The sequence below is a fragment of the Pan troglodytes genome, chromosome X (genome assembly GCF_028858775.2).
Source record: "Pan troglodytes isolate AG18354 chromosome X, NHGRI_mPanTro3-v2.0_pri, whole genome shotgun sequence".
NCBI lineage: Eukaryota > Metazoa > Chordata > Mammalia > Primates > Hominidae > Pan > Pan troglodytes.
This window is the reverse complement of record NC_072421.2, coordinates 129,526,633-129,541,120: the sequence shown is the minus strand read 5'-3', so window position 1 is coordinate 129,541,120 and position 14,488 is coordinate 129,526,633. Positions and strand designations below refer to the sequence as shown.

The following is a 14,488-nucleotide window of genomic DNA, read 5'->3' as shown; positions in this document are numbered from 1 at the left end:
GTAATTTTGTAACTTAAGGACAAAGTGTTGTTCCCTTGGAACTGTGAGACGATGGCTTCCTTTGACATTTTTAGTATGAAAATTGTGAATTATTTTTCTTTTACTCTCCCTAAAAAAATAATTATAGGTCTCATAAACCCTCATGCCTTCAAGTCACTGGCAGTTTTTATCCAAAAGGCATCAGAGGCATAATGATGAAAGGAGCCATTTAGTATATGAACCTCTCATACCATTCATAGCCCTCCTCCCACCATTTTACAGAAAATAGGGAGGAGGCTGGAGCAGCAAGGTTAGGAGACTTGTCTAAGGTCACACAGCAAATCAGAGACAGAGCTAGGACTAACAGGCAGGACTCCTGGTTCACTAATATAGCTATTAAACCAAACTGCTTGTAGTGTATACACTCAGAGTCTGGAAGTAGGATGGCATTGAGAAAGAATAGTGTCACATGTACTTCTTAACACATGCATTGTGATGTAGTAGAAGTTATTACCCTTTCTTTATATATTTATCTACCCTAGAATAGAACATGGATCTTGTTAAATGACTTTATGAAAAACTACCTTTCAAACTTTGAGGCTAATTTAGATCCCTCCCCCAGCCCTAACCAAATGGCCTTTTCCTTCTTTCACCAATGTGTCCATTCTCTCAAGGTGGAAGATTTGAGACTAGCATATGGTGGTGGCTACTACCAAAATGTGAATGGAGTGCACGCATCTGAGCCAGTGCTGGAGAGTAGGAGGAGGAATTCTGCATTGGAGGTGACATTTGCAACTGAGCTGGAGCATTCCAAACCAGAGGCGGATCCCACATTGCTACATCAGTCCCAAAGCAGTTCCTCTTTCACTTTTATTTATATGGACCCTGTCTTTAACACTGAGCCTGATCCTAACCCTGATCCCAGAGACATTTTTTCAGAGAGGAGTTCTCTAAGCTCCTTCCAAACAAGCTGTAAGTTTTCTGGTAATCACATGAGCATATCTTCTGGCCTCACAAGCAAAGTGCGTCCAGCAAAGCAGCTAACTTACACAGATGTGCCCTATATTCCTTGTACAGGTCAGCAGGTTGGTATTATGCCTCCCCAGGTCTTTTTTTATGTGGACAAGCCACCCCAGGTGCCCAGATGGTCCCCAATCAGAGCAGAGGAAAGGACAAGTCCAGATAGCCATGTAGAGCCCACTGCAATGAAGCCAGCTGAAAGAAGCCCAAGGAATATCAGAATGAAGAGCTTTCAGCAAGACCTGCAAGTACTCCAAGAAGCTATAGCCAGGACTAGCGGTAGGAGCAACATCAATGTAGGTCTAGAAGAGGAAGACCCAAATTTGGAAGATGCATTTGTATGTAACATTCAAGAGCAAACCCCTAAAAGGTCCCAGAGCCAATCAGACATGAAAACTATTAGTTTTCCTTTTGGGTCAGAATTTAGACCTTTAGGGCCTTGTCCTGCTCTCAGTCATAAAGCAGACCTGTTTACGGATATGTTTGCAGAGCAGGAGTTGCCAGCAGTTCTAATGGATCAAAGTACAGCAGAAAGGTATGTAGCTAGTGAATCCAGTGATTCTGAATCAGAGATTCTTAAACCAGACTACTATGCTTTATATGGCAAAGAAATAAGGTCACCCATGGCCAGAATCCGCCTGTCTTCTGGTAGTCTACAGTTAGATGAAGAAGATGAAGATGCTTATTTCAACACACCAACTGCTGAAGACAGGACTTCACTAAAATCATGTAATTACTTTTTAGCTTAAAAGTGTGAACCTATGGACATTTCTGAGCCAGTTCCATGTTACCGACTTAGGCAGAAAATAATGAAAGTTGTAGAAACCATTTTCTTGGTTACTACATATTCATTGGTATTAAGGAAATCTCATTTTGGATGCCTGCCTTATGAAAGATCCAGCTGTTGCCTCATTCCTTGAGTTTCACTCTTCCATTACCTCTGAAGGGACTTTAGAACATGCCCTCTCCTCACCAGCACTGTGGCAAGGCAAGGTGGGTATTTGTCATCTCCACTGCACACTTCCTCATAGAGACATTGTGAGTGAAGGTCAGGCTCTTCAATGCTGAAGAATGGTGACAGTATGGGTTGGCATATGGAATTAGCTTCTAATGGCATTTAGTGATTTAGTAGATTGTGACTGTGTTGATATTTGTGCTCTTAAACAACACTGAACAAATATTTCAGTCTTTACTATTTGTGTAGGGCCCAGTAGAAATGGTCTTGTAATATGCCAAATACTTCCATTTTTATAACATATAAAAGCAGAGCATGGCCCTCCTACAGCCTCAGGAAGGAGGTGGTGGCATAGATCCTCTCAAGAGAATACAGGTTTAGAATTAATCTAGGACTTGGCAGAATTCTAAACCTAGGAAATTCATGAATTAAATCAATTTCTAGAGCCAGACATAAACCTGATGAAAGTATCATGTTGTTTTACTTATAACTTCTATATTCTTAACTATCTACTATATCTAGTAAAAGAGAAACATTATCAGGTCAGTTTGTTTATCTAATATTTCCTGCCAGAATTTATTTTTTGTCATAGCTTCTTGCATGTATGCAGGCCAGGAAATGAATGTTATTGTAATAAAGTGTGATGGAAAATCCAGGTAATTAAAAAATAAATTATAACTATGTTCTTCCTTTTGTTTTAATCAATTTCAGAAGTGATTGGTTCTGGCCTATTACTAAGGAAAGGGACAGTTACAGAACATGGAAAAGGAGGGAGGCAAGTGAAAATGTATGGCCAGGGAGAGGAAAAGTAGTAGAATTGAAGGGTAGCTGAAACAAAGAAGGATGGTACTAATACCAGGGTGAGTTAATGAACCAAAATTCCATTTTTGACCCATTCAGAACTTCTCTAATGGTCCTCCTAGAAGGTATAGCATTCTATTTGAGAAGTTTATTTTGTTTGATTTTAAAGTCCAACATATTTACAAGATAATGTTACTACTAACTTCAAAGAAAGGAGGCAATTCTATAGGCAAGCTATTTTTATATATAACTTAAAGGAGAAAAAACTAATGGAATAGCTTCCTTACTCTCCTAAACTTTACATCAGAAAAATCCCTCTTAATATACCTCATCCCACCCCTTTCCTCCATCCTAGCACTTTCTTGTCTGCTTCTGGACTCATATCCAGTAACTCACAAGTCTAGAGTAGCTATCTAATAATAAGAATATATTGAAACCCAATCACCTGGGCTTAATAATATAACATAGTATAATATTAGAATATTATATAATTAATATACTAATATATTAATACATATTAATACCCTAGATCCTTAATGCTATGTTAAGTTCACCCTCAACCTCTTCTCTAGGAAAAACTTAAACTCCTTTATGTTAATGCTATTTCTCATATCAATTTCTAAAAATCTTTACTAAGTTTATATCTGTATATGATCTCTTAATAATATAATAATTAGGGTGACCATATAATTTATTGTTCAACCCAGGACACTTTCAAGTGAAAGGGGACTTTATTAATAATTTGGTCAAGACAGGAGGCCTAGAAATCAGGACAGATGTTCATTGTAGCTATAATTAATGCTTAATGAAATGTGAAAAGTATCTTCTGGTTTCCAACAGAAATTTCGATTTTAGTGTTTGAACAATAAAGGACAAAGGAGTCCTTGAAGTCCCATACCACACCCCCAACTCAAGGAAAACAAACATTGAGGACTGTGAAATTTAAATATTTATTTTCAAAACCCCTAAAACACTGGAGTATGCTTCACCTAGAAACAGATTACAGGACGAATAGCTATAATGAATAAGCAATACAATTTGTATTTGGGATGCAATTGTGTTGTAAAGTTTCAAATAATCAATTTATAAATTTGTTGCTTTCACTTTTACAAAAATATTCATTTAACCCATAACATGAGTTGCAAAATTATCTCCAGACTTCTACAGATGATTATAAACTGTAATTGTGTTTCAGTTACACAGCAGGTGAAAAATTTAACTGAACCGTTACTTCAAAATACAATGCATTAAAAATAATTGTTACAATATAGGCACCAATAAAAAGAATTTTCTTGGCATACAACACCACAACAACTTTCTCAAGTATCTGTATTATGTAAATTAAAAAGAGGATGTAATGGCCACTTTGACTAAAAACTGTATTCCTTACAGGAAGAATATCTTTCTTTTAATATTTGACAATTACTCAGATTTTTTTAAATGACTTTTGTGCAAAAACCAAACTGTGCAGATCCAAACAATTAAACATTAGCTATCAAAACTAAATATCAATAATTCTACAACTACTGAAATACAGCCCCAGTTCAGAACTTAGGCAGGCATAATATATGTACTGGGCTTAAAAGAAAAAGGCATCACCCACATAATAGTACCATAAATATAAGTGAAAATTAACTGTGCAATCTAACTTAACCTTTGTGTGGACAGAAATCATCCTGTACTATGGTTATTTTCATATGAACTAGAAAATGCTCACTTAAATATCCTTTTAAAAACAACAAACTGATGCTTATTAGTGATAATTATGAAGAACAAAAATATATAAATAGTTTATAGGACAATTTATTACCATGGCAAAAATATGCTGATTTAAGTTATATTCATACCTGTTGATCAGATATTTAATCACATGACAATCAGCTTTATTTTTTGGCTCTCCAAATCCAAGCAGATAGTATGGGATTTTAGTTGAAGATGTAAAACATGAAGCCAGACTAACTCCTTCAACATTACCAAACACCTATCCTTGGGTAAATGATCTTGCTTTAAATTTCTAACCATGTGAAATAAGGGTAAAATTGCCTCTTCTACCTAAAAGAGAATGTAAATACTATACACCAAGAGGTACCTCTGTTGCTGTACATTGCCTGTAAATGCTTCAAACACAGGGTCTCAAATGTGATAATCATTGAGCTGCCTGGAATATCATACCAACTTGGTAGAAGAGTCAATACTTTTACAGGTTTCATTTAAAAGACTTTACTTAAATTTTCTGTTTTAAGAAGGTATGACTTATTTACACCTCCCCACCAATAGTCATTTTTAGAATATGCATGTTTTTAAAAAAAAAAAAAAAAGCTTTTTGAAGCTTGATAATTTACAAAAGCTGAATATTGAGAATGACTTTGAAAGACCTGTATGTTTCATGACTGTAGAGTCAACTAAAGATCAAAATGTGAAAAGTATTCATCCTAGTAACTTAAGAAATAGGGATACTTAAAAGCAAAACGGTGTCTCAACATTTACTAGAATACAGGTGAAACTATAGTATTAAAAGTTATTCCTTACAAAATAATCCTTTCAAAATATAAAATGATAAACACCATCACAAAATAGTTTAATAGCTTCTTCCAAATCTTCAGTGTTGCAAAGATCCAAAAGGCACATGGAGCTCATGGGTTAAGCATTGTTAATCTTGACGTAGGTTTGGTGGGGCTCTCTGGGTCCATATGAAACAAAAGCCAATAATAAGTTTCTTAGGGGGATTCGTCTGCTGAACACCTATAAAATTTTTTAAAAATTTAAACCAATGTACAACTATACATGTTTATATTTCTCCTTTGTATGAACTCTGCAATGAAGAAACTGATTCCACAAAAGGGATACATTGTTTCTATTGAATCTTATCATGTAGATGTTAAAATATAAACAAGTTAAAAAATCCCTTCTGCATCTGATTTCACAACTTCCGATTGATTTGTTTTCAAATGGGGGGTTTTCATTAAAATATAAGGGATTTTAAGAGGGGGTTAGGTTTGCGAGTACAAGTGAGCCTTATCAGATTGAAAGATCTTTGAGAGTGTGTGATTTCACAGGTCACAGAGTTTGTTCCATCTCGATCCCAGTGGCATCACAAACACAAAGAAATATAAAGATGCACTGAGAAGAGATATAGCAGGGTCAAGGCTAAAATCAGTATCACCTTATAGCTTGCTTGAGCTAAGGAGTGTATATGTGTGCATGCATACAAAAGTCTTGTTGAAAATTTTTTAAAAAATTAAATGTAAGAACTTTTTTGAATGCGAACAAAATCAAATGAATATTTCAAGAGACAACATAGAAACTGAAGTTGAACATAAGAGCCCTTTTTTGGTCTGGATTGAGTCCCTCTACCTTTTCCTTAACTTTTCATATGGAGATCAAACGTAGGAACTTTAGCACTGGAAACTATGCAACTAGTGGTGTTTTGTTAAATTCTGAGGGTAGTGGCAAGAAAGAAAGCATTCCACAATTATATTAATAAGAGCTCAAATGAGAATATGCTCAGTGACCTTTTGTCTATAATCCTACTAGTGGAGAAAGAAAAACAGGTCATTTCATGCAGTGGAAAACTACCTTGTCATGCCTAAAGATAATCATTCCAAAAGCTAATGTTTAAGATAGACAACAGACAAAAACTATTTTTAAGTATACAACTATGTATTGAAAGGTGACTTTGTTAGGAATAATTGGAATGGTTGAATCAAAGGAATTACATTGCATCATAAATTAACATACAACAGAAAATGCAAAATAATTTTTTAAATGACATTTCCAACTTACTTTTGAAATTTTTCAATTAGTTTCTTCACCATTTTATCTGTGATGCCGGGACAGGCAGCTTCAGCCACAGCAATACTTTTCTCGAGTTCTTCAATCGCCTGATTCCTGCTAGCGTTATTCTCGTCCTGCTGTTTAAGCTGAGAAAGAATAATAGTTAAAACATTTAAAATATTATACTACTTAACACAGATATCCAAGGCTAATTAATCTGTACTTACTTCAGCAAATGCAGGTGTGATTATCATAGACAAACAACTCAGGGTTTGCACAAGATCTTGCTCCTTTGAACAAATAATATAGATTATACACATGAAATTAAAATAAGTGTCATGATTTTCTTATTCTTTAACAAATACGAACAATTTGAATCCCCTACTGAAAACAAAAGATTGTATGCAAGGCAAGTCTCTAAGCTTTCTTCCTATCATTCATTCTCATTCATCATCCAGAAGTCCTCTAACTTCTGGGATTACAATAGATACCTATGATTCCCTGGGCTTATGTATCTCCAGGTGAAATGCACTTAAAAAAATACCAATATGGCCACTTAAATAACTTCTATTAACTTTTCTTAATTAGCTCAAAACTAATGACAAATGAAGCATACTACAAACACAGTGAGGCAGACAGGCATTTAGGGGTATTCAATCCTAACAATTTTCGGCCATTATCATCTCACTACATGGTTTGAAAAACTGTATGAAGAGTAAGTAATTGTCTCCATATACATACTGCCCCATTCTGTACTTTCTTTGGATCAGGCTTCTTTCGTACGGTGGTAAAGCTCCATTCAGGATGAGTATTGTTTTCCCTGCTGGTAGATTCCCTAAAGAGATTGCCAAAGATACCTCTGTAAGTGCCCAAATGATTCAGCTTGGCAAAAATACCAAATCAATGCAGGTAGAATCTAAAGGGATAATTGTCCCAATGTTTAAAAACTCATGATGCAAAAAAGCATCTGATCTCAGCTTCAGGCGAATACTACATTTTACTACAGAGTAGTAGTGGAGTGGTTCTCAACTCTGTGTGTGCTTCATTGAGACCTCCTACCATAGATAAATACCTGTCCCTCACTACTCCCCACCTATTGAATCAGGATCTCCAGTGGTGTGGCTTGTGATTGCTTTAAGGTTCCATGAGTGACTCTTATGGGAAGCTAAGGCTAACACCCATTAGAATAGGGCACAAATTATTCTGATATTTTTTATCCCTTTCCAACATTGGACAATTTCTCATAAATGGAAGAATCTCAGAGTAGTATCTAAAGAAATTTGGTGTTGCCTTTGTGCCAGTTCAGCTGGTGGAGGACTAAATTCTGGCATAGCATACAGACTTTCCTAGTCTAAATTAATTGACAGACTTAGAGGCTGAATTTTTAATGTAAATGCTGCTGTTATAAAACCCTACAACTTTTTCAAGAAATAAAAATCATACATAAATGAATATTTAAATGTATCAGTCTGATCTTGGTTTGGTACATGGCCAAGAGGTGGGAAAAGCCTGGAGGTCAGTTCTTTAGAGGGATTTTGCAGGTTGCCATCAAAGTATGAGAAAACACAGCTCCTTATTACTTTGAGCAAACTAATATAACACCTTTAATTGAATCCTGTTCCAAAATTTTGTAATATACTCAAGTATCCACTAGGGGTTAGACCAAGACCATTTAAAACTAGAGCTATTCACTTCCAAGAAAAACATGTTTCCAACTCCATTGTATTCCACAGACTGTGATTGAAAAAGATTTTTACAGTTTCTAAGGTGAAATTTCAAAATATGGTTTATATTTTATGCTAGAACAAGCACACTGGAGCATAGCTAAAAGATATACAATATTTAAATAGGCTGCCTACATAAAAATTAAATAATTTGTACATACGAATCAGAGCCCTCGGAATCAGATTCATCATCACTGTGTCCTTCTGCCTTCCATCTCTTAAAACGATCTATCAGTTCAGTCAGATAAGAAGTCTTCTTTGAATTTTTTACAATGAACTTGTGTTTCAGAAGTTCTTTTGCTGTAGGACGCTAAGGATAAAAAGATCAAGGCTGCATATGACAATTGTTGAACTCTTATGATTACAAGGAATGGTAAAAAAAATCATTTGAATTATTAAGCTGAAAGGTATAAAGGTATGTCTGTAGACATAAGAACAACTAAAATGCTGTAGGAAAATAGCTAATTCTATTATTGAAGTGGCTCAAGGCAACCACATTGAATCTACTACTTTGGTGTCCCAATTTGTTAAAGCCCAATGGGCAGCAGGTGGCTTACCCACCAGCAAACTGGCAGGCGGGGCCTTCTCAAAAGCAGAGAGACACATGACAGTATTTAGAAAGTAAACATTTAAAAACATTTCAAAGTAGTGTTCTAAAATACTTTAATCACATTTACTGTAAATTTGAAAAAACCTGATGAAAACTTGCAAGGCTGTAATTTTGTTATTATCTACACATATAATCCCTTCTCCATCAGAAATCAATGTCTATTGCATCTAAATGCAAACACCAGGTGCTGTGGAGGATGTTCCGCCTTCATTTTATTAACATGAGAATGTTTATCATCAACTTAAAAATAGTTATATCAAGTTTGGACTGCTCTTGTGTATTTCTCGTCTCAAAAAGTCACAAGGCAGCTTTATTTCAACAACAGTAAAACAACTGTAATAGAATCCACCAAGTAAATGAATGGAGCTCACTAGCCTAGGAAAAGTATACACCTTCACATTGAAGTTTCTAAACACCAAATAAAAATAGTTAAACCTGGCCAGGCACGGTGGCTCATGCCTGTAATCCCAGCACTTTGGGAGGCTGAGGAGGGCAGATCACTAGAGGTCAGGAGTTCGAGACAAGCCTTGCCAACATGGTGAAACCCCATCTCTACTAAAAATACAAAAATTAGCCAGGCATGGTGGCGGGTGCCTGTAATCCCAGCTACTTGGGAGGCTGAGGCAGGAGAATCGCTTGAACCTGGGAGATGGAGGTTGCAGTGAGCCAAAATCATGCCACTGCACTCCAACCTGGGCAACAGAGCAAGGCTCCATCTCAAAAAAAAAAAAAGTTAAACCCAAATATAACTTTTCATGAAAAATGAAAACAGTTGAACAAAAATCATTGTATTTATACATACACTTTAATAATGACATAATATAAAGTTAACTTTATTTCTCAAATTTATTTCCCCCTGAAAGAGGAAATAATGAATAGAATAAGGAGGAAGATGAGGATCAAGAAAAAAACGAAGGGTAAGGAGAAAAAGAATGAAGAATCTGGTTAAGAACTCAATAGAAATAGCAATACAGAAGGACGAACCAGGTTCCTGGATGGATCTTAGACAATTCTCACATGCACTGTATTCCCTACTGCAGGAAAAGCTGCCTTTGCTATAAGTAGATCTAATAATAGAAAACAAATAGTAATAATAGCAATATATACTCACAAATGATGGATCTTTGTTCAGGCAAGCATCAATAAACTCCTTAAAAGACTTAGTAAAGTCTCCAACAAGAGTTGGAGGATTGTTTTTGGGAATAAGAAACAGAACTCTCATTGGATGCATATCGGAGTTAGGTGGCTCTCCCTTGGCTAGTTCAATAGCAGTAATTCCCAATGACCAAATGTCAGCCTAACGTAAAAGGAAAAAAAAAAAAAAATATATATATATATATATGTATGTATATCACCTTGAAACTCCATTCCAATATACTACCACAAAATAGTCTGTGGAACCTAATGGCTATACAGTACTTGTCTCTCAAGAAAATGTGGTGTTAATAAATTTTTATTAGTAGAATTCATTTATGTAAAACATAATGAATTCCATACTTTGTGCCAGGTACCCTTCTCGGAATGGAGGATTTCAGTAGTGTATAAGCCAGACAAAAATCCCTGCTCTTAAGGGGTTTACATTCTAATAAGAAAGACAATAAATAAATAAATAATATGGTGCCAGACGGTGCTAACTTCTGTGAAGAAAATAACAAAGCATAGTAAGAGAATAATGAATCATGGGGGGAAGGGTGTTGCAAATTTACATAAGATGGCCAGGGAAGACTTCCCTGCGTAGGTGATGTTTAAGCAAAGACCTGATTGTGGGAAGAAGGTTTTTTCAGACAGAGGGAAGGGCATGCAAAGGTCCTGAGGCCAGGGTGTACTTGCTATGTTTGAGGAACAACCATGAGGCCACTGTGGATGAATAATCTAGAAGAGAGTGGTAGGAGATAAGACTGGAAAGGCAGATAATGGCCAGATTGTGTAGAGCTTTATATGTCACAGAAAGGACTTAGGATTTTATTCCACGTGGGATGAAAAGCCATTGAAGTGAATAGGGTCCAAATATTAGTTAGCTGTGAGGGAATTTATGATTAAGCAGCAAAATATGACATAACTCTAGCTTAAGAAACACTTGTGAAACAAGGAAAAATAAGGCAGTGTATTAACTAGGATAGTGTGCCATATATAATTTATTAACAAGCCCAAAACAGTTTGTACAGGTAATACTTTACTTTTGAGTCATAAGCTGACTGTTGAATAACTTCAGGAGCCATCCAAAATGGAGTTCCCACAAAGGTATTTCTTTTAATCTGTGTATCTGTCAGCTGACCAGCAACTCCAAAATCAGCAAGTTTAACATCTCCTTGTTCTGAGAGCAAAACATTGGCAGCTAGGAGGAAAAAAAGAAAAGAAAAAAAAAACTCAGCTTGCTCAGAATGCTTCTATTTTTCTCAGGTTCATATTAGACTTTTGTATACCTTTTATGTCTCGGTGAATTTTCTTTTCTGAATGCAGATAGTCCAGACCTTTTAAAATTTCCTTTAGCATGGTAGCAATCTGGAACTCATCAAATGGACCAGCTCGAAGCTTAAGGGGAAAAACACACACACACATACACACATGTGTAAAAGTTTGGAAACATAAAATTCAAAATTGGTACCTTTGAAATGAAGAAATCACTTAGACACATGATGCCGTTCTGTTTATCAAACCAATATCTAAACAAGGAAGGAAAAATGTAAAATGTGAAGGAAGAAAGCAAAAGAGTTCAGTCAAAGGGCTGAACAGGTTTTTTAATGATTCAATTTAATGAAAGATAATACGAGCCCTTTTACCTATATACTAGGCTTCAAATTCTGAGGTTCCTGAATATTTACATCAAAGATGAAACAAATATGCTTACGTAATGACAGAACCAACTATCTTTTCTTTAGATGGAAAAAAAGAGAAATCAGCTACTTAAATTCAGGAAATTGCTGTGAAAAAGTGACTACATATTGACACGAAACTGATTTTTAGGTCAGAGAATCCATAAGATTTCCACAGCAACTATTTGATCATATCAGTCAGCATTTATGTATTTTAATAATATTGCAAAGAATAGCCTTTTTGAGACTCAAATTGTAAATTTAGCCAAGAATATAATAATTAAACTATTCAGACTATGATGGTAAAAAAAAATTAAATCATGGAGGGATAATGTTTTTCAAATAAATGTAACACATATCCCTTTATTTCCCCATCCCTGTACCAAAGCCAATAGTTCCAACTGGAATACAAGGAAAGCAATGATTAGGTTTCAGGAGAACTTGTAATGGAATATCTGAAAATCCCTCTTTAAAATAAATGGTTATTTTAAAATTCTGGTACCTCATAAAGCACAAACAGTGGACTGTACAATATTATTACAGGAAAGGGTGGGAATCTAAAGTCAGAGCAGAGGTAGAGTTCTGTTTGCTTCTGCAAGGAGGGAAGAGGTGGTGAAAATCAAACATTGCCCACTCTGCCTCACACTGGGAGGGATCCACAGCTCTTTGGCACCTTGTGTATTTCATCTTTCATGAATGCCATATTTATGCTGAATAAAGGGCACTTTCATGTTGAAATTTAACAGCTTAAAATAGAACTCATACTTTGGTCTCACCATCTAATATTAACTGTGGTCTGGGTATATAGTATACTCCAGGGATATCTGTAATTCAATAGGTCCCTTTCCTAGGTAACATTATCTATTTACTTTCAAATCTATCAACTTCCACCCCAAAGTTTCTATTCAAACAGTAGTGATTAAAATAGTTTCTAAAGTCTTCTAGAAAGGTTGAAAATGGCATACTATTTTGTTGATGGCTGGCAATGAACTTCTGAGGTACTACAAAATAACTAAAGGACAAATGTCACACTACTTAAGATCAGTAATTAGTATCATCTGATCACAGGACATTGGCAAGGCCAGGGGAGGTATATCCTTGGTTATTTCAGTGATTGGGCAAGATTAATGTACGGCCTACTAGCTATCATTCTGAAGGACATCTAAAAGTAACATAAATAAGCCAGTATATTACCTAATACAGAAGTTTTTAAAAATATTTAAGTAAAAACAACAAAAAGGGGATCCTAAAGATTCATGAGCTTATCTGCTATATTTTAGGTTCATGTTAAAATTCAATAAAAGTGAAATCTCAATTAACTGGGTGCTAGAGGAGGATGGGAAGAAAGACTCTGTGGCAGGGAGACTTCTCCATTTGAACTTTTCTCCGATAACTGAAGACCTTGCCATGTCTCTAACAGATAATATCTCTGTCCCAGGGCAGTGTACTTGCCTTGTGTAATTTGCCTCTGTTGTCAAGTAAGAATATGCAAGAGAGGGATCTTGACTCTTTCAAAGACTGTACATTTGTGAGCTCATGGATCTTCGTCACACTTTAACTTCCAGCCAGTCCCTAATGCAGTCTGCTATTTTATGCCCTCTCTTATGGTTAGCATATTGTTTCTTTTTTCTTGGGGCTCATGTTTTATTCTAGTCATCTTATTATATGTGTTTTTGTTGCAAGCCACCACGATTCTTTTTGGAAAGAAGTGGAGCATAATAAACTCAATAAAATGATGTGCAATATACTCAAAGTCTGCTCACATACAATAAATTGTTTTTCAAGAATGGGAGTGACTCAAGGTAGACACTGTATAATGTTAACATAAATGACAAGTTGTAATCTTATGTTATTCCATTAGTTAGGTACCAGGCACCAGTTTAATGTGAGAAACACTCTCCGCTAAACATCCCTCTTATTTCCTCTTGTTCTTAGTAGCAGAGCCTTCCTCTACACCTAATCCTGTCTTAGATTCCCCCAAACGATAGCATTTATTTGTACAGGAATATACATGAAAAAGGAATAGCACATTTTCTCATTATCTGCTCTCCCTGTAAAGTCTAGTTAAATGAGTTTTATAATTAAATCACAATATTATTGAATTTTAGAGCTAAGAACACAAAATTAGAGATTACTGATTCAATTTCTTCATTTAACATGTGAATAAATTAAGACACAAGGAGGCTAAAGGGCTGCCCAATATTTGCCAGGCAGTCAGTGTTAGCACTGGGTTTATGACCTAGGCCTTTTGATTCTTAACCAATACAGTACTAACAACATTTTTCATTCATTGAAACTGTTATTAATGGCTATTTGTTTTATTAAGTAGAGTTCAGAATAGCAGGATGAGATTAAGATCTCACAATCATTTAACTTGGAGATTTCATAAAACTGACCAAACTACTACTAGGGGACACAGATTTGGGTCGTTGGTTGGGGTTAGGCCAGTGTTCACTGCTTAACATTGCTATCAGTGATCCTGTTGAACAGAGTGGCCTAGCTTTGCCAGTGCTTCCAAAATGGGGAAGAGATATGGTGAGCACCCTGAGGGACCAGATAAGACAACTGATAAATTTGGAAAGGGCTCTTAATATTCAAAAAATGGAAGGAGGATCATGAAACAATTGAGAGGCTTCTTGTAGAGCTAATGAAAAAACTATTGAATAATATGACTCTGTGACAAGACAAATAGAAATGAGATCATTTAACTTCAAGAGGAGAATGAAGCCTGACTCCATATGCATGAAGGATTATTACACAAAGAAACATCAGTGGTGTTCTCTCACTAGAGACGAGAGAAAAAAAATGAACT

At 35.7% G+C, this 14,488-nt stretch overlaps 2 protein-coding genes across 7 annotated transcripts in view; one reads left to right on the top strand and one right to left on the bottom strand.

Annotated features, from left to right (window-relative positions):
* FRMD7 (FERM domain containing 7) overlaps window positions 1–2,635 on the top strand; it is a 51,665-nt gene extending 49,030 nt beyond the window's left edge. Inside the window, exon 15 of the mRNA XM_063804239.1 lies at window positions 654–2,635. Within this exon, the coding sequence (XP_063660309.1) occupies window positions 654–1,748 (1,095 nt within the window). The 3' untranslated portion in view covers window positions 1,749–2,635. The remainder of the gene's footprint in view (window positions 1–653) is intronic.
* Window positions 2,636–3,686: 1,051 nt separating this feature from the next.
* STK26 (serine/threonine kinase 26) overlaps window positions 3,687–14,488 on the bottom strand; it is a 52,729-nt gene continuing 41,927 nt past the window's right edge. For 3 of the 6 annotated variants that reach the window (XM_003317682.5, XM_024353353.2, XM_063804207.1), the window contains 8 exons: window positions 11,287–11,395; window positions 11,041–11,198; window positions 9,975–10,160; window positions 8,415–8,563; window positions 7,271–7,364; window positions 6,757–6,819; window positions 6,539–6,675; window positions 3,687–5,497 (listed from right to left, as the gene is read on the bottom strand). In XM_003317682.5, the coding sequence (XP_003317730.1) occupies window positions 5,473–5,497; window positions 6,539–6,675; window positions 6,757–6,819; window positions 7,271–7,364; window positions 8,415–8,563; window positions 9,975–10,160; window positions 11,041–11,198; window positions 11,287–11,395 (921 nt within the window). In that variant the 3' untranslated portion in view covers window positions 3,687–5,472. The remainder of the gene's footprint in view (window positions 5,498–6,538; window positions 6,676–6,756; window positions 6,820–7,270; window positions 7,365–8,414; window positions 8,564–9,974; window positions 10,161–11,040; window positions 11,199–11,286; window positions 11,396–14,488) is intronic. The other 3 variants (XM_009439633.3, XM_024353352.3, XM_024353354.3) reach the window with 1 other exon arrangement.